The 17,881-nt window shown below is 43.6% G+C and overlaps 1 protein-coding gene across 4 annotated transcripts in view; it reads right to left on the bottom strand.

Annotated features, from left to right (window-relative positions):
- adgrb2 (adhesion G protein-coupled receptor B2) overlaps positions 1-17,881 on the bottom strand; it is a 161,668-nt gene that overhangs the window by 35,652 nt on the left and 108,135 nt on the right. For all 4 annotated transcript variants that reach the window (XM_037474375.2, XM_037474377.2, XM_037474378.2 and 1 more), the window contains exons 17-20: positions 9,702-9,828; positions 2,259-2,362; positions 1,765-1,867; positions 1,298-1,448 (exon numbers count right to left, since the gene is read on the bottom strand). In XM_037474375.2, coding sequence (XP_037330272.2) covers positions 1,298-1,448; positions 1,765-1,867; positions 2,259-2,362; positions 9,702-9,828 — 485 coding nt within the window. The remainder of the gene's footprint in view (positions 1-1,297; positions 1,449-1,764; positions 1,868-2,258; positions 2,363-9,701; positions 9,829-17,881) is intronic.

The following is a 17,881-nucleotide window of genomic DNA, read 5'->3' as shown; positions in this document are numbered from 1 at the left end:
TGCCAATTGCGAGTGCAGCATAATAAGGTGACACGAGGGGTGAATGGGACAGAGGTGACGTTGTCAGGAGAGGGATTATTTTTATTCAGAGTTAATACCGTGACCCTCCGTTAGCCTTGATGCCTGTAAAAATTCACTTCTAGCTTTGGCTGTAAATAGTAGAATTATATTAAAAACTATAATGACTGTCTTACAGCAAATTGATTCCTTAATGTAGCCAAATAATAGCCAAGTAAATGGGAAAAGCGAAATGAAGGTTATTCAACATAATTCAGCAAACACTTTCAGCACTACAACACGAAAATCTGTTACATTTTTAGATGAACAAATTCCACGTCATGTCGCTTTCCATCACTCATTCCAGTCAAACAACAAGCAGCATCCAATTCATCTAAGCATCTTTGCTTCTTTGCTATGGGGAAAATTCTCCTTCACACAAAGCAAAGGCAGAAACATGGCGCCTGCGTGTTGCAGTGGATGCCACCGTTAAACGGAAAGGTTCACGCCATTAATCCGCAGTATACTGGCAAGCCGTATCTGCTGGTACCTTTAAAGGCTGTTGCAAAATCAACTCAAAGGTATATGGCAGCTGTTCAGCAGAGTTCTATGAGGTACATATATGTAATTACCCTCAGTAGAAGAAGCAAGCACGCTTAGAGAAGCTGACAGGATCATCTAGTAAAGGAGCAAAGTACTGTGCCTTTGTGGGAAACGATTTTATCCATCTAGAACTTTAGTAAATATTCTGATTTTGGAGAGTACTTCGACAAATGTCAATTTCAGTTCCCTGTTGGACATTGCGGTCTGAAGTCAAAATGAAGTGCAGAAAACATTCTAAATATAGAGTACACTTGTGGGCCTGTCTTTAAGTTGGCTAAATAACGCACTAAATAATGTTTTGCTGCTCTTCTTATACGCAGCAGTATTGATTTGTTCTCATCTTGGTATTCCATTTGAACCCGTTGAAAAAAGTCGTATTTCAGTCACGCCAATGAGATAGCTGCTGATTGTCAAGCCTGTGATCCGTCACACGTACCAATACAGCCCTACTTCTCTGCGATGACGTTGCTATGGTGATCAGAAGGCAGTCAACTTAGGCACATTGTGAAGGTAAATGAAAGGCATCTCTTCGAAAGACGACATTGAACGCGCCCACTCAACGTTCTCAAGGAAGCATATGGGGGGGGAAAGCAATATAGTCAACATAGAAAAATGACTTTTGAAATGAGGTAACCACGGGATGATTTCATGTTTCATCACATTCTTCGCAGCATCAAATGAAGAACAAAATGCTCACCCCAGCCGAGGCACAGAAAACGCTTGCGAATGAGTCGTGACCTCATTTTGCCAATGACAGCGAGATAGGACTGCCACGCCTCCGTCAGCACCCAGCAGAAGGAGGCCAAGAAGAAGAAATGCAGGAACGCGGCAGTCACAGTACAAAGACCCTAAAGGGGAAATAAAAGAAACCTTTGTAGACCCCTTTTACAAAGAAATTAAAAAATAGTCATAATGAATCATCTTTAGACGGCTGTTCAGCCAAGGCAAATGAAACCTACGCAAGAGAAAGAGGATAAAAGGAAAAAAGGAGTGCGATCAAGCTAATATTGTTCTGAATGTCTAGACCTTTTTATTTCATGTTGTTGAAAAAAAGCTTGATCGTGAACGCTGAATGGCATTGTGATTGTATCGATTATCGTTTATGGGGAAAGTGTGTTTCGGAGTAAATGTTTTGTCTGCGTTGTTCCGTGCACAGTGCCTTACCTTGCTAAGGGTTTGAGATTGTCCTACCAAAATCAATAAATTGGAGGCCAAAATGGAGAGGCAAAAATTCACCAAGATTATGGATCTCTCCGAACGGATGTACCTACAGGGCAGAGGAGAAAAAGAGAGAGAGAGATAGAGAGAGAGAGAGAAAGGGAGGAACAGAGGGGACAGACATATGAGATGAGTATTAATGACAGATTAACAGACTGAACAGTATCTTTTTGGACATTGTACAGAGTCATTAGCTTGATTCTACCATCTGTCATGTGTGCCACCAAAAACTAATCACCACCCCCGCTGCTGTAGTTGAACCATTTGTTCCTTATTAGGCCTCATTGGAGTTTTGGCAGAGCAAAGGACACACACACACACACACACAATTGCATTTTTGCATGGATTGGTGCTGTAGGAGTGTAAATTGTAAGAAAAAATCCCCTCTGGCTGTAAAAGGAATGGGTCTGTATAATCAGCGTTGGTGTGTGCACGTGTACCTCCAGAAGGCAGCGTAGATTAGCAGCAGGATGAGAAGAGCGGTGCAGGAAACGCCACAGCCCACCATGAGGGGCAGAGAGGGCATGCTGGTAGGACCCATGTCCTGACGAGGAAAAAGATACGGAAAGGGAAGGAAAGAGAAAGTTTAGTTATATAATATTAGGTATGATCCCACAAAAAAAAAAAAGACAACATAAGGCATTTTGAGTCACAATTAGAGCATCCTGAGCTTCCGTCATGTAGCATATTTCCCAGTGAAAATAAATGAGTGGGTTATGATAACAGGATGAATAAAATAAATTAAAACACCATGGTAGCAACCAGTCAATCCCTGTTTTTGTAACATCCCGTTTATCATACATGTGCCTGCTGTTTTACTTTGTCACTAATCTCCCGTCATTTCAGTTTCTGTCCTCCAGATCCTAATCTCGCTACGCCTGCACTTAATCACCTGGCCCTGTTTTTTTTCCCCCATGCCAACCCTACAAATATAGTCCCCTGCTCTCCGTGTTTGGCTGCCAGATTGTCTCCGTGTCACCCTGTGTACTCATTGCTCTACAGTATTTCCTTCCAGCGTTTGCTCCTGTGGTTTATGACTTTGCCTGCTCTTGACTTTTGGATTCTGCCGGCTCCCCGTTGGAGTCGTTTGCCTCCATCGGCGGACCTCTCGAGTATGACGACCTCTTGCCAAATAAAGGACCTCGCCTACTACGTCTCCCGTGTCTGTCCTCTGCTTCAGAGTCTCCGCTCCGACCCAGAATCGTTACTAGTTCCACTCTAAATGAAACCGTCATTTACCAATTTACCTTCATTGACATCAAACTTTTGTTAACGATGATGACTGAGAAAAAAAATCAAGTGAGAAATAGGGCAATTAAAAAAAAAAAAAGAAATAGACGACCAAACTAGTTTTTGAAGCCAAATGAAACGCTCTGACAGTTAGTAGTAAGAATGGAAGTTTAAGGGGCTGCTGCTGCAGACCTTGAAGTAAGACATCATTTTTGTATCGTTACATTTTCTTTTGTAAAATTAATGTATAAATTATCTTTGTTTTCCAGCATATTAATGAAATCCTGTTGTTCTCAATGAATTAAATATTTTATCATTGAGAACAATAGTATTTTTCCTGAACAAAAAAAACTTCAGAAAAATACAAAAGCATTGTTATTCCAAAAAAGAGTTTAAATTCAGTTTTATAGTTTGCGTGCAAAAGGGTTGCAAGAGCCCATAACTAGATAGATACAAATATGGAATATGGATATGGATTCATACGTCAGGGAGAGTGACAACAGATTGCAATAGAATCCGGTTTTCTCTTTCCTTTTCCTTTATAGATTATAGTAATTGTAGACACACTTCCCTGTTTGGAGTTGCAGTTTCAATTAAGTCTAATTTTTTCCTGAGTTGTAATCTCTTAGACAGCCCCTTTTAATTCCATTATACCTGATAATTACATGCAATTATGTCTTCGATGGAGCTGGAGAATAACAAATAATTACACTAATGTGAAAGCTCTCGTTCGCTGGAAGCAACTACACCACTTGGATAAATCTTGTGCACCTTTTACAGCATCACCGACAACCACCTTAAAAACATTTTCAATTCACTATCATTCACTGTAAGAAATGAGGTGACCAACCAATTGCTGATGTAGCGATGGTACAGTAGACGTAATTTGTTGCTGCTTACATTCATTGTATGATTTCAGTCAAACAAGAATGAAAGCACTCAACTATGGCGCAAAATTGTACGATTTAGGTCATGGCGTAGAGCGGGCCTCTGATATGATTTCTCTCCCGAGGTGTGCCTTTGATAGGATGAGTGAAGCTGCATGGCGAGCATATACCCCGCTGTGTCCCAAATGGGCTTAATGTTTGCCCTGCTTTTAAGTTCTCAATCACACAATTTACTCCAATTCACCTCCCAGGGTGTCTGGCCTTTCCTTTCGTCCCAGCAATGTATCACAGAACACAGGCGCCGTACAAGGTGTCTTTAACAGCAGATAAAGTATATACTCAAACACAAAGGCGCAGCTACGCAGATGTGCAAAGTAATTGAAAGACCATGTTCCAGCTGCATGAATGTCGCTGTGTGTCCATTCAAGAGGAGCTGAAGAGGAAAGAAACAGGGAGGACTTCGAAAATGAATATAGAATGCATACTCAAAAGGAGAAGGAAAGATATTCAGGGAAAGATGAAGAGGGAAGATTTGAGAACCCCTAAGATAAAGCAAAGGATTGTGGGAGGGAAAAATAGAGAGAAAATCCCAACGAGAGCGTCAAAGCGACTCTTTTAGTGGTTTTCCCTGGCTCATCAAAGGTAGCCTATTTCTCTGGAGGAGAGTGGAATAGGATGGAATACCAATATGGCGAGCGCGCGCAGAGACACCAGGAGGAGAATCGAGGGGAAACATAATCAAAACCACCTAATAATAAAGGAGAGGACCCGCAAAAACAGAACACAAAGAGGGGGTACGGCGAGCAGAGTGGGAGACCACAGAGACTCTTTGATGGAACGTCGAGGGGAAGGTCAAAGGATTTGCAGGCGTTGGTTTTCTAGTGGTCTGACAGATCAAACACGCGAGATGCAAATGACAAGCGCACAACGACAACATCACCCACAAACATGCACAAATAAGAACAGAAATGAACCGCTAACAGTAAGTAATGCAACCAATTACATCTGTACTTGTCGTGTACTAGATACACATTCAGATGTTGTCCAACAGCACTTAATTGTGTCAATTTGTTAAGTGTTCCAAGTGTCCTTAATATGTGTTGCAAGGTGAGAAGTGGAAGAATGCTACAAATGAGGAAAACAAAATAAAACATAGGAAACGGCCCCCACACAAACAAACACAACACATCAGGCCTCAGGCTCCAAGTGATAACACGAATGCCCTACTCTGAATATAGTTATATGATGTTGGAGTTGGGCGATGTAGTGTATTTTGTGTGTGTGTGTGTGTGTGTGTGTGAGGGACCAGAAAAGCACACAGAGAAAGCACAGATTATAAAGAGTGTGCTGAGGCTCCCCTGGGCAGCTTGGCTACCATGTGATGGAGAAGATAGCTATTTTCAGCTCAGGAAGTTTAACCTACTTATCTCCTCTCACTGACACTCCTCTACCCTCCACTCCCTCCTATCTTACTGGCCAGCCTCCTCCTTCCCTTTATCTCCCTCTCTGTGTCTCTTCTTACCCCAGTTCCTCCCTGCCTTCACCTTCTTACTCACACCTCAGCAGTAGGTCTCTCAAATTCTCCTCGCTAATCATTTTCGATCGACTCGTCCGGGGAGATCATCAAGATTTATAATGCTGAAATGACAAAAAGCTGCACTTGTTTCCAGGTAGTAGCGCAAAGGCATCTTTTAGATGGAAAATGTCTGCACTTGCTATAACTCCATAGGGCAGCTTGGTGTAAGTGTGTGTCTTTGTGCACTAATAACCACTCTGCTTGTGTGATGTGGCCATTTAGGCTCTTTAAAAAAAGTCGATGTTCATACTGTTTCTTTGGAGCTCACCAAAGAGGCACCACAGAGCCTTTCGACTGCGCCTCGGAAGACTGCTGTAATTATTACTGAACCGATTCATGTGGCGGTTTGGTTGGTCAACTTACACCTACTTTGTAGAGTTCAGGGGGATGGATGCTTAGAGCAATCACTCGCTGTTCTGTGAGGCTGAACTAAAGCACAGCTGAGCTTTTTAAATAAATGCTCATGCCAGCCTGCTAACATCCTAACCATAGCCATGCTAACAGGCTGGTGTAATCTTCATCATGTGTATCGTGGTGCCCGGCTTAATTTAGCTCGTCGGCGTGCACATTTGGCTAATTAGAATGAAACAGCTGCTGCTGAGGTTGAAGGAAATGCCATTTGTTTTGCTAATAATTACTAATAACCCTAAAATATTTAAACTGCTTTGTACCACCCCTCCCTATGATTTTAATGGTCTGGCCCGTGCTCTGGAGTTTGTCATCTGTATGGAGCGTTTCAGCGTTCAAGGTCCCCTATTCGTGCCGCGCTAAACACTATATGAAAAAGGCCAGCAAGAAGGCAAGGCTAAAGGGAGACTGAACGCTGGACTTACATTTATTTTGTTGCCGGAAACTAATCAACGTCGCTGCATTCAAGCCAGATGTGTAAATACACCGAACTGAAGACTCACGTGACTGATGGATCACAACCACACTCGTACACACATGCAGACTGAGGCACGGCACAGAACTCTGCATCTTTCCACCTGGTGTTCCTCCCATTCAGTTGCCTGTTTGGCTGTCATGGCAGTGCATAAATAATACCTGCGATATGCTGAATAAATTCAGCAGACCCTTAAGGCTTTCAGCTTGACAGGCTCTGGCTTCAGTGGCCTGAAACCACACCGTGAGCCTCTCGGCGATGTGTCACATCCCGGAGAGCACCATACGAGTTCTGCTCTGCTTGTTGAAGCAATATCAGCTACAACATGTAGACCTTCTGCAAATAATATTTGATATCAAAGCTATTAGGAAAATATACTAATTCTTTAAAACCTCATTGGCTTAGTCATAGACACTATAACAGGCTTTGTTGGTTCACAGTAATCGGATGAAATTTCATCCACGAGGTCAGCAAAAGGACGGTGTCTGCTTTGGAAGGAAAAGAAGGAAATACAAAATGAAACCTGCATTCCCGGGTTGTGTCAAAAGCAACAAGTATCAAATTGTTCATCTTATCAAATCTATCCCACCTGCGGTCAGCCATGGAGCCAGAGAAACGCCGCTAAATAATTTCACCTGTGTACTCTTTCGTGATTTCTCCTGTTACCGACTAACCTTCAATTAGGGTTAGCGACAACCACCAACGCGGGGATCCAAGCGCTCTAATGCAATTCCATGCAAAGCCTCGCACAAATTCAAGCAACGCCGATCTTTTGATTACAGTTGACAAGTGCGAGGTATTTGCAATCCTAGAACCTTGTAGTCTTGCCCGATCTAGGGCAGCCTTTGCCTTCTTTTCTAAACACCGTCTGCAGTTCAGCAGTAATAACTTAGAGCATGCAGGCTGCCGTCCCGTGCCGCTTGAATCACCGCTATCATCCCTCGCCAGTCGAATCGGGCACTTTGACCGTCTAAATAATACGATCGCCTGCGTGATATTTTCTGTGTGATGAGGTGCTGGTGAGCACTAATGACATACCAGGACAACAAACCTCAGTAGGCCCGAGAGCAGTTAGCCTGACAGGTAAAAGAATCCGTGTTCTCGCTTTGACGCAGTAATTGCCTTAAAAATGAATCATGGAAATGTTTGCCCCCCCCCCCCCATCTCATCCAAGCTAATGTGGGTGGGTGTGTGTGTGTGCGTGTGCTCATCCACACTGAGTGGATCAAGGTCTCAGGTGTTGCCCGAAATCGCTGACCTCCTCCCTCACATTTCTGGTTCCCTGCTTGGGCAAGCACAAGCCGCGGATCTCACTTTAACCACGAAACGTGTCTGATAAAGTGGTGACCACATTTACACGTCAACGACCAATAGGGCCACCAGCCTCACGGGCTGAACCTCCATAAGTACACAGCACACTTGTTTAACTTTGGGCCCTAAACGTTAAACAGACTTTTACGAAGCCAATGCCTCCTTCCGCTCCGAATCCCATGACCCCTCTCGTGCTGCTGGGGCGATGCGTCCGGACGTATCCGTAGGGTTTGTGTCCCCACCGCAGTCCTTTGGGGAACTGAGTGGCTCGGTTCATTGTGCAGCTTTGTGACCTCCCTCAATCAACTGTTCTCTCTCCCTCTCTCTCTCTCCTCTGTTTCCCTGAAGTAACAACCTCTGTCTTGTGTCTGATAGTGAAGGTCCCTCTACAGACACACATCAGAAATCTCACACACACACACACACACACACAGAAATCTCAGAGGCCACAGAAAGTAAACAGGATTAAGCGGCTATCCCTCGCTTCACTGTAAACTGCCTGTAATGGCAACGCCGCTTCTAAATCCCTCCATCTCTTTCTCTCCCCTCCCTCCCTGCCGTTTCTATTAAACATGGAGGTTAATCCTCAACACCCCCTCCCCCCCACCCACCCCTTGTCCCTAGCGCCGTGGCCCAGGATAAGCTGTCAGAGCTTGGCTGCTGATACTCAGCACACAGCCACACAAACTGGACACAGCATACTGCACTGAGTGTGAGTTTTAGTGTCCACTTAAACATCGCCCCCCCCCCCCATGCACGCATGCACGCTTGCATGTCTGGATGTTCCTTTGTCCTTTTTGAAAAAACTGGTGGCCCCTGAAGCGACAGAGTGGACTTGAAAAGTCCTGACTGAAAGCCACAGACACTGACCCATAGCTTCCGGTCTTCAGCGCTGGCTAATGGCTGAGCTGAATAGCAAATCACTAATGACTGACACGCTCTTCACAGGTATTACACAAAAGTCAATGTGTTTTCTCTCCTAGCCCTCTTTCACCAAACACGGTCGACCAGCTTGCTGTGGAAAGCAAAAGTCAATATTGTTCAGTTGGAAGAGGAGTACCAGGAACCAGAAATAGCAGCGGGAGTGGTCCATTGAGAGCGTAGGTCAGAGCCATTGTGTTTTTCCCCACATAATGGGAATTAATGTTTTCCCTTGTTCAGTAAAAGGTGCCGGACCCCTGTGAAGTAATTCAAGGTTGGAGGTACAAAATAATGAAGAACTGCAGTCATTCCCCTGGAGGCCATCACCTTATTTTGACCCTCTTTACACTTGTAAAAAAAAGAAAGGATACAAAATGTCCAGAGGAGGAGGCAAGCGCAATAAAATAAAAACTCTTACTGCTACAGTGGGACCTACATGACATCCATCAAGTACGTTCTGTTCCAAAAGAGTTCCTTTCTAAAGAAAAATCCTCATTTAACATTTTGAGTCTTTGAAATGGTTTTGGACTCAAGTATTTGATTTATGAAAAAGAACTCAAAGATAAAGAAGGCTGTACAAAAATAATCATATGGAACAAAAGTGGCGTAAAAATAACTGGTGATGCTGCCACACATTTGCCGACTTTCGTCCTGAAAATAAATGTCCCACTCTCCATTTATTTGGTTCTTTGATAAGGCTGTCGAAGCAAGTATACGACCCAACTCTCCTATAGTGGTTAGGCGCTATACACAAGTCACACATTCGGCAGGTCACCAGATCTGTTAATAGAAGCACAGGTCTTGTACTGCAGACATAATCAGACGCAGACACAAATGTCTTCCTCTTGACGCCTCCTCTCCAATCACACAGAAGTCGTGCGTTGAACATCCTGACCTTCGATAGGTTGAAGCAAATCAGCCGCACGACAACCACATGAAGACTGTACATGGCGTCCTCGGCAGCCTGTTGTATCACACCGTACACCCATCTCTTCATTTCCTGGACATCTTGGTAGTGGCCTCGTCGCCCCCCCGCTCCCCCACCCCCACATCTGGATAACCACAGGTGACTCACCGGGTCTTTAGCTTGCTGCGCTAACACGGCGTAGGTGGAAATCCTGCTGCAGAGGCATTTGGTGTGGACGGTGGTTGACGCGAGCGTTTGGCAGCCTTCTGTGCCCCAGTTTTCTGCGCCAGCTTCCCTGGAGGTGGGGAAAAGGGGGAGGCATAAGAGAGGGAGGAGGGGGGACACAAACAGTGGCTGTTAAGACAGAAAACCGGTCACGTGAGTGAACACGTCAATGCGAATGTCCAACTCGAAGAACGAGTGAAACGGAACGTTTCAGAGAGTAGAGCATCAAGTGAACCCAGTCCCTTCAATGGGGAGAAACCGGCGGCCTTTATTCCCCCCATGGAAATGATGCGATAAGTCAACGGCGTAGCACTTGTTTGTGAGTCCCCCTCCCCGTTGAACACCCGCTTTCCCCTCTCCTGTTCTTACTTTTTTCCCCTCTTTCTGTTCCAGCTCCCTTTTTCTAAATAACTCGGGGCCCTCGAAGACGGATGAGAATGGTTGCCCGAGCTAAGGGTAAACAAAGACCATCGCGGCTTAAGTGGTGGATGGGGATTATTCTGCACTAAATGGTCAATTGCTTTGACACGTTACTGGGAAAGAGAGTGCCTGGAATCACCCCCCCCCCCCTCCTCCACTTCCCTCTAACTGCCCTCAACAGAATGTTGAATGTGGCGGTCGATCAATAAGATTCCACCTGAACTAATTACCCTGGCAGATTACTCTGCACGCTGACCTCAGATGTAACCGTGGATTCATTTATGTTCCAGCTATCAAGAGACATACTGGGAGAGCAGCTACACAGGTGTCTTGACGGTGCCAAAAATAGAGAACGTTGGCGGTTCTTTTACCACTAATGCTGTAATGGATAACTTAAATACATCGTCCCTAGCTAATAGCAATGAAGACCCTCAACACTAAACGTAAGAGAACATGTAATTGAGTCTTGCCTGTATATTGACCATATCACCATAATATGATTTGCATACTGAAAATTCAAGGGCTCAGACTGGCAATATTCTTTATCTTTAGGCTTTTTTGTTTACATATTGAAGAAAAAAATTATAAACTGATGAATTGCTCTTTATATTTTTTTTGGTATCTTGAGGCACATTTTAAATGTTACTGTGCGTTTTGGGTCATAAAAAAAGACAGATCGTTTAACATAAAATATAACAAGATACCGAAGAACAATGACAAAATAATTACTCAAGTTGCCCTGCTATTCGAGAACTCACTTTGCTCATTTTCATACATCCTACTGTATGAGCAAGTGGAATATGGCGAAACACAACACGTTATACGATTTCTTATATTATTCTTAAGACTATATTTTCATGATTTAACAATGACATTTTCCCCCATTAGCTCTCTAATACTCCCCTGCTATGACAGAAAACTCCAATTTGATCAGTATAACACTAAATGACAAGAATGTATCAACATTCATTCATGAAGGAAAGCACACGCACACGCACACGCACACACACACACACACACACACACACCGAAACAGTCATTTGACAATGTAATGAATGACTTTTCGGTACAATCCCCTGCTGATCATTCTCTGCACAGTAACATTTCAAAAACTGTGGATTGGAAAACAATAGAGAAGCCATCAGCTTGACACAAAGCAACATGGTGCACGGCTTTGTGGCTTCTGTGTGTGTCTCGGTACGAATGAAAAAGAGTAGAGGGAATGAGAATGTGCACTTTTTACCTTTTATGAGGAAATTCTACAAATTGTATACATTTTGTGACGTACCTTCGGGTTACATTTACATTTCCTCCATATGAAAAAACATGGCGTATATGAATTGACAATGCTTCATCCCGCAATAATGCATCCATGCATAGAAAACGTATCAGTATGAACTCTCAAGAGATGTCAAGCTAAGTTTTGGCAAATGGATTTGTTCACACCAGGAAGCAATTCAGGGCACATGAGCATGTCACGCATCAACGATTAATGTCTGTCACATGCAGAAATGTTACGTGTATTGTATTATGCTTGTCTGTTTATGCATCGCATACCAGATGCAAATGTGAAATGCCTTCATTCAAACTGACATGATCGGTCTTAAAACATGCAAGGACACACACAACAGATATTGTATGCCAGTTTGGGGTAATGCACAATATCTGTGACCTCTTTGCTCAGGCCGTTGGATTTCAAGCTTAAATGAGCTTCAGATCAAATGTTTGGTATTGATGTCTTTCAACAAAAAGCCAGCTCCAACATTTCGCCACAAAGTTGAAGCAAACCGTGATCTTTGTTATTGCAATTCCACTACGGCTATAGACAGACACTTGTTCTGCTGTTGCGCTCCACAGGGCTCATAGAAGTATTCAAATTGTCACATGGACTGAGCTGGCAAGGAAGAATTAAAAGGCAATGTCTTTGGTTTTATTTCCGTCCTACTGTAGACCAAGAATGAGTTGAGAGCTGCTGTTGTGATGGACAGGTTAGCAGATTTACAGGTAGACGTGTGAGCATCGCTGGTTTATAGGCAATGGTTCCAAAATGTATCCTGCAAGGATATCCACCTGGCTTTATCTAAAAAAAAAAAAATAGTGAGAGTTTGCTTGCTTAGCGATAACAAACTCATCTGTTGTTTGGTCTTGACATTGACAAAGAATTTAGTTTTATTTAATGAGTGTTAGAGTTGGCTTCATCATGACAGGTAGTGCACATGGAGATCACACAGTGCCAAAATATAGAGGCTGCACAAAGTGCTTCAAGTACAGAATGACAGTATGCAGTAATGTTCACCATGACCATCGTAATGTACAGTTGGAGCCTGAAAGGACATCAGTTTCTCCATAAAAAAGCTTTAAAGCTTTTAACTAGTGATTACAAATAGGTACGGGGTCAAAGATATGACAATTCACATAAACGTGTGTGCCATTACAAACTGAAAGAAAGTGGTGGGTCAAACCTCTAGTGAAACCGTCACCATCGCTAAAGAGAAATGTGCTTTTCCCATAAGAGTGCGCTGTTGGAACAAAGGTCCACAGTAACATCACCATGCTTTACCATTTGTTTCCTTAACTGGTCGCTTGATGTTGAAAAAAATAGGAAAAACTTCCTGAACAACAGCGTTAATTGACCTTTTGTGTCTACTGAGAATAAATTGGCACCAACCCTTGACTGAAAGGGTAATGCAATGAAAGTCAATTGCTCCCTGATGAGAGAGAGAAAAAAAAAAAAACATTCAACACGCTTTGAATTCCTATCACGGTGCAGGCTTAAGCCACTGCCCCCAGCTGCTTAATAAATTGAATACTGACATGTTGCAAATGCCTCTCATCCAGCGGAACCTTCTTATATTTCCATGGCACAGATGACAGAACGTATTGAGGGGACGGAGGAGACAGGTATCACACCTTATGATAGAGGTGAGGATGCTGCAAGGGGGCGACGTTCAAGATCCGGTCACTGCTAGCCATTTGAAGTGGTATTACAGGAGCACATGTTGTTCTACACAGCTGTTATCGATGTAATGAGGATTAACATTATCAGCTAATTACGACTGCTGGCAAACACTGTCAGAACTGCTCTACGAGATGACCGTAGCCAAAAGAAGTACAGTAGTTAAGTTGGAGGCCCTGTATCCCATGCTCTGTTGCTCATGTCTGACAAAAGGTGCCATTGCTTTTGTGATCTATTTTAACCACAGAACTTCTCCATGTTACAAAGAAAAACTGAAACTCAAGTCGCTATGCAGCCCTGTAAAGATATATACAGGTTTAATATTCAGACATTGTATTAGACGGTCGAAGAGCGGAATACGACAAATATAGCAAATATGTACAACTCTGACCTGTCATTGTCTAAATCCGATCTATAGCCGGTGACAGACAGCAAACAGAGTTAATGAGTCGTAGACGGAAGGACTAGCGTGAAGGTGAGGACTCGCTGTACCGGAGAGAGGGATTCTAAGGATCACGGAGTTAAGTGGCTTCACGTGGACACAGTTTTAAGGGGTTAAAACATTTGAAAAGCAGCAAAAAACCCTTTGATCAAAGTACAGCGTAATAATAATCCAGCCCACATGCAGTATTTTATGTCCTCCCATGGTGTTTTCTTGCAGATGCACCATTGACCTCTTCCCAAGGTGGAACCACGTGCAGCGTTTACATCTTTAACAGTTTCTATTTTCAAAAAAGACATTTGGGCTAAATTCCAAACTGATCCGCTCCAATTTAAGGCTCCTGTTGTGAAAGCTGATTCTATGTCCCTGTCCCCCATGACTTACTAGGAACTCCGAAAGAAAGAACGGATCCATCGCTAATGCTATTAGTGACACCTGTGCTTTTCCTGCTCACGGAAGGTCTGCTGTGAAAAAAAGACCTCTAGACTACAGTGGAGACCCTGAAAATAAAATATTAGCCGGCAGCAGACAGCCTGATATAATACTACTAAAGTTGCTTTTTAAAAAATCTAATTTCAACAGATATCAAATGCACTGTTGACAATATTTTTGAATTGTCATGCGAATGTAGTACGACAGGGATTTCTTTCACGATTGAAGCCACATAGAGAAAAGTGTGCATGTTGGTTGATGGAATATATTCCAGTAGAAATGACCAGAATACACATTGCCCTTTTTACTCTTAATATAGCCAGAAGGCACTGAAGCAAATCTTCTGTACTTCCTTAACCCTTTATATCACCTGTGATGCAGGTCTGACCAGCCCACATTGACGCAGCGCCTGCCACAGGGTTGGCATGGGTTTGCATTTCACTTCATGGGTGAGTGTGTGCATCAATAATTTTTGACCCAGATCTTAACTCTGTATGAACTAAGCTTTTTTTTCCACTTACTCTGACAGATGTAAAGTTGGATTTTATAACCAGAAGAACATGCTGTGAGATTATCTCACACTCGCCGTTATGTGCATGTGTCAGACCGTTAAGCTTAGCTTTTTAAATGTTATCTGTTGCGGTTTCTGAAACATTAAATATTTATTGGTGAATCTGATGTGTTGTCGAAGGGCTAAGGGGTGCACATGAATCAGACCCATCTCCCCAGAATACAGTCGTGATAACGAAGGGAGTAGCCATCAGAGGCCCGCACGCAACTACTATGAAGGTTATTTAAATAGCTCACATGATCACCAAGTCTCCACATATTGATTGACATCTTGTCATGTTGTCACACAAGGCCTTTTTTCACGCTGCTTCTGTGATTCTCCTGTGAACAGGATGACTTATCGTTGACCTCCACCACCCCAATCAGCTTTCTGGCACGACCTTTGGCTAATTTATAAGCTTCTTTCCTGAGATTACCCTTTGTTCCTGGTGTGCAAGCTAGTGAGCTCACCGGAATAGCAGAGATACAGGTTTAGGGTTGGAGCCATTTAATGACTAACTGCGCTCACTGCAAATATGAACAGCAGTAAGGCTCCATGTACAATTCACAGAAAATGTGATGGACTCCTCTGTGTCTTGTCAGGGGCTCAAATAGGACTCTTAAGGACCGCATGACAACCCGGGAGCATTAACACAGTGCCCTCTCAGCCTACTTTCAGCTGCCCGAGAGAAAAGAGGATAATGTGCAAATCAACAAGATAAGTATACGGCAAATACGGCACTTGACTTACAAAAAAGATCTTATAAGGCTGTCCTCTGCGAAGAAAAATCAGTAAGAGGACCTTAACGCAACAGTTTCAAAATAATCCCATAATAGATCTCAAGGGTTCTTTTAAGTTAAAGATGTTACTTACCAAGTGGTTCTTAAACTGCCATGGTCCGGCGGTAGGCAATGTATCCCAACTGACAGCAAAGGAAAAGTCTCTACTGAACTTCAAACACTAAATACTACCAGTGCCAACATCACCGAGGGGAAGTTTTAAAGGCTGTCCCTGGCTGTACGGAAAGGTCTAGTGCCCCATTCCACTCCCCCTGGTGACATGGTGATGCAATCAATAAAAGAAGGCATGACTCAAAAAGATAGTCCTGAAATAGCAAATACCCCTAATATGCTTTACCTAACTTCATCAAGCAAAGAAAAGAATAACTCGTTTTTTTTAAGAGCATCCATCCAGCCATCCACAATTATCCATGTAGTCCAGAAAGAAATCCTATCTAAATTTCAGACTTGGTTGGGACTGATCTCAACACGAAACGGCTACCTCAAGTTCACTGTGAAACCCGGGTGTTCCGCACTGAGAATTGCAGCTATCATGTTGCAGCGCTCTCCAAGGACTGCAGTGATCGCTGGGGAAATGAGCCGACAGCCTGTCCACTCCCGATGCCCAATGGAGGAAGAGCCCACATAAGCCCTGGTGGCCGACTCCCTCTTGCTGAGATGGCTCTCTGTCTGACACACAGTCTTGATCCTTTCTGCTCTGTCGGATGGAAAAGTGGAGCAAGCCCGATCATCCCCCCCCCCACCCAATCGCTGTTAAGTGTGTTAGTGTGTGGTTGCTTCTGCGCAAGTGCGTGACAGCGGTATGGGGGAAATATGCACGGGTGCAATTGTGGTGCTTTAATTCAAGGCCTTTTAATTTAAGATGGGAGTTAAAAGAAAGGCCGACCAACACAGAAGTATGGAGACAAACTAAATATTTTAGCACACCAGTTGGTCTTGTATAGACACTGCATTATCCGGTACACGCTGCATCTATTTTTAGACTCCTTGCCGTCTCCTAAGGGGTCATACTCTATACAGCATCCAGATGTTTTTCTATACGCAACAAGAAAAGGGCAATTAGTGGAGTAAAGATGTCCCCCATGTGGGGTTGCAATGTCAACTGCTGTAATGTTTGATTGAATGCAGCTCAGCGTCCACACCGCATGCGTATCAGATGCACTTTGCGACTCACTTCTCGCTCATTTTAATCCATGCAGCTCTCCGCTGCTAATCTGCACTTCACTTTGTAATGCTTCATGTTCAGCTACCCCTGAACAGAAATAGTCAGTCGGGCAGTGTGTCAGTCAAACACAAACTACCAAAAGGTAAACCAGCTCCAACATATCCCCCTCAGTTTAGTCTGACCTTCGCTAAACTAAGGTTTACACAGCCAAATTGTCTAACCTATGAGGAAAGATTCCTTACAGGTTAGCCCATTTTTAAAGAGAGAAGCACATGCGCACCCACACACACACGAGCATAATCTTCTGGTGGACACAATAATCAATCGGTTAAAGTTCAGAGTATTAACAGATTTAACTAAATCTGGTGATTGAGAGTAAAAAAAAAAAAAGGGGGCATTCCTTTCCTCATCGCTGCGCAAAACTAGAGATCAAGGATAAATATGCTGCTATGAAAGAAAAGTGTTAGCATTGTGGCATATTTGTGTCCAGCTTGGCAGTGTGCAGAATACGCGTTTTACTTCATCAAAGGTTCAGACCTGCCAGCGCCAAAGCCGATAGCGGCGCCAGATCAATCGGAGCCCGAAGCAAGCCTCGATCTACCGCGTCAGATTGAGGATGCGAGAGCTACTTGTGCTGCTCACCGGGCCATTTCTACTCTATGGAGTGATGGGCAATGGGAGCAGAGTGGGGGGCCTGGGTCTTTAACCACTGATCCCTGATCGAGCCGAAGACTACTGGGAATTAGAAATGGGATTAGCTGACCCCCCGAACCCCTCACAAGCTTACTGTCATTTATCAAAGTATAGTATATATTGCATTAATCTCTAACTACTGGGTCATATTTCTTTGAAGCACGCCATGAATTACGATAGCTCGTCGGCCGGCCTGTAATGCATTTCAGCTTGATCATTAATATGAGAGTATGTCGGGACTATTATGATCAGAGTAGCAAGTACAAATATGATATATATTTAAAAATGTATATTTCAATGTTGGGAGAAAAGAGGCAGTTTGAACTGATTGTAAACCAGCAGCTATAGAATCAGTGCCGCTATGACACATATACAATACAACTGTCCATCTATAATGCAGAAGATATGAAAAAAGCAAGTGCTGCACTGTTGAGTTTAGTGTCTACCTCAGCTGGGCTTTAGCAAAAGCTCCTACTCTGAGAGAGAGAGAGGGTCAAACACGGAGATACCGGCGGCAAGGTCAGCAAACCAAATAGCAAAGAGGGGGTCGAACATCATCATCAGCAGAAAAATGACGGAGAAAGAAAGCAGAGAGAACTAAAGAGATTTAAGATCATCAGAAAGCGTCAGAAGATGGTCTCGCGTCTTTGGCTCCTCTGACCTCA

The sequence above is a fragment of the Pungitius pungitius genome, chromosome 17, assembly GCF_949316345.1.
Source record: "Pungitius pungitius chromosome 17, fPunPun2.1, whole genome shotgun sequence".
Lineage (NCBI taxonomy): Eukaryota > Metazoa > Chordata > Actinopteri > Perciformes > Gasterosteidae > Pungitius > Pungitius pungitius.
This window is presented reverse-complemented; position numbering and strand designations above follow the sequence as displayed.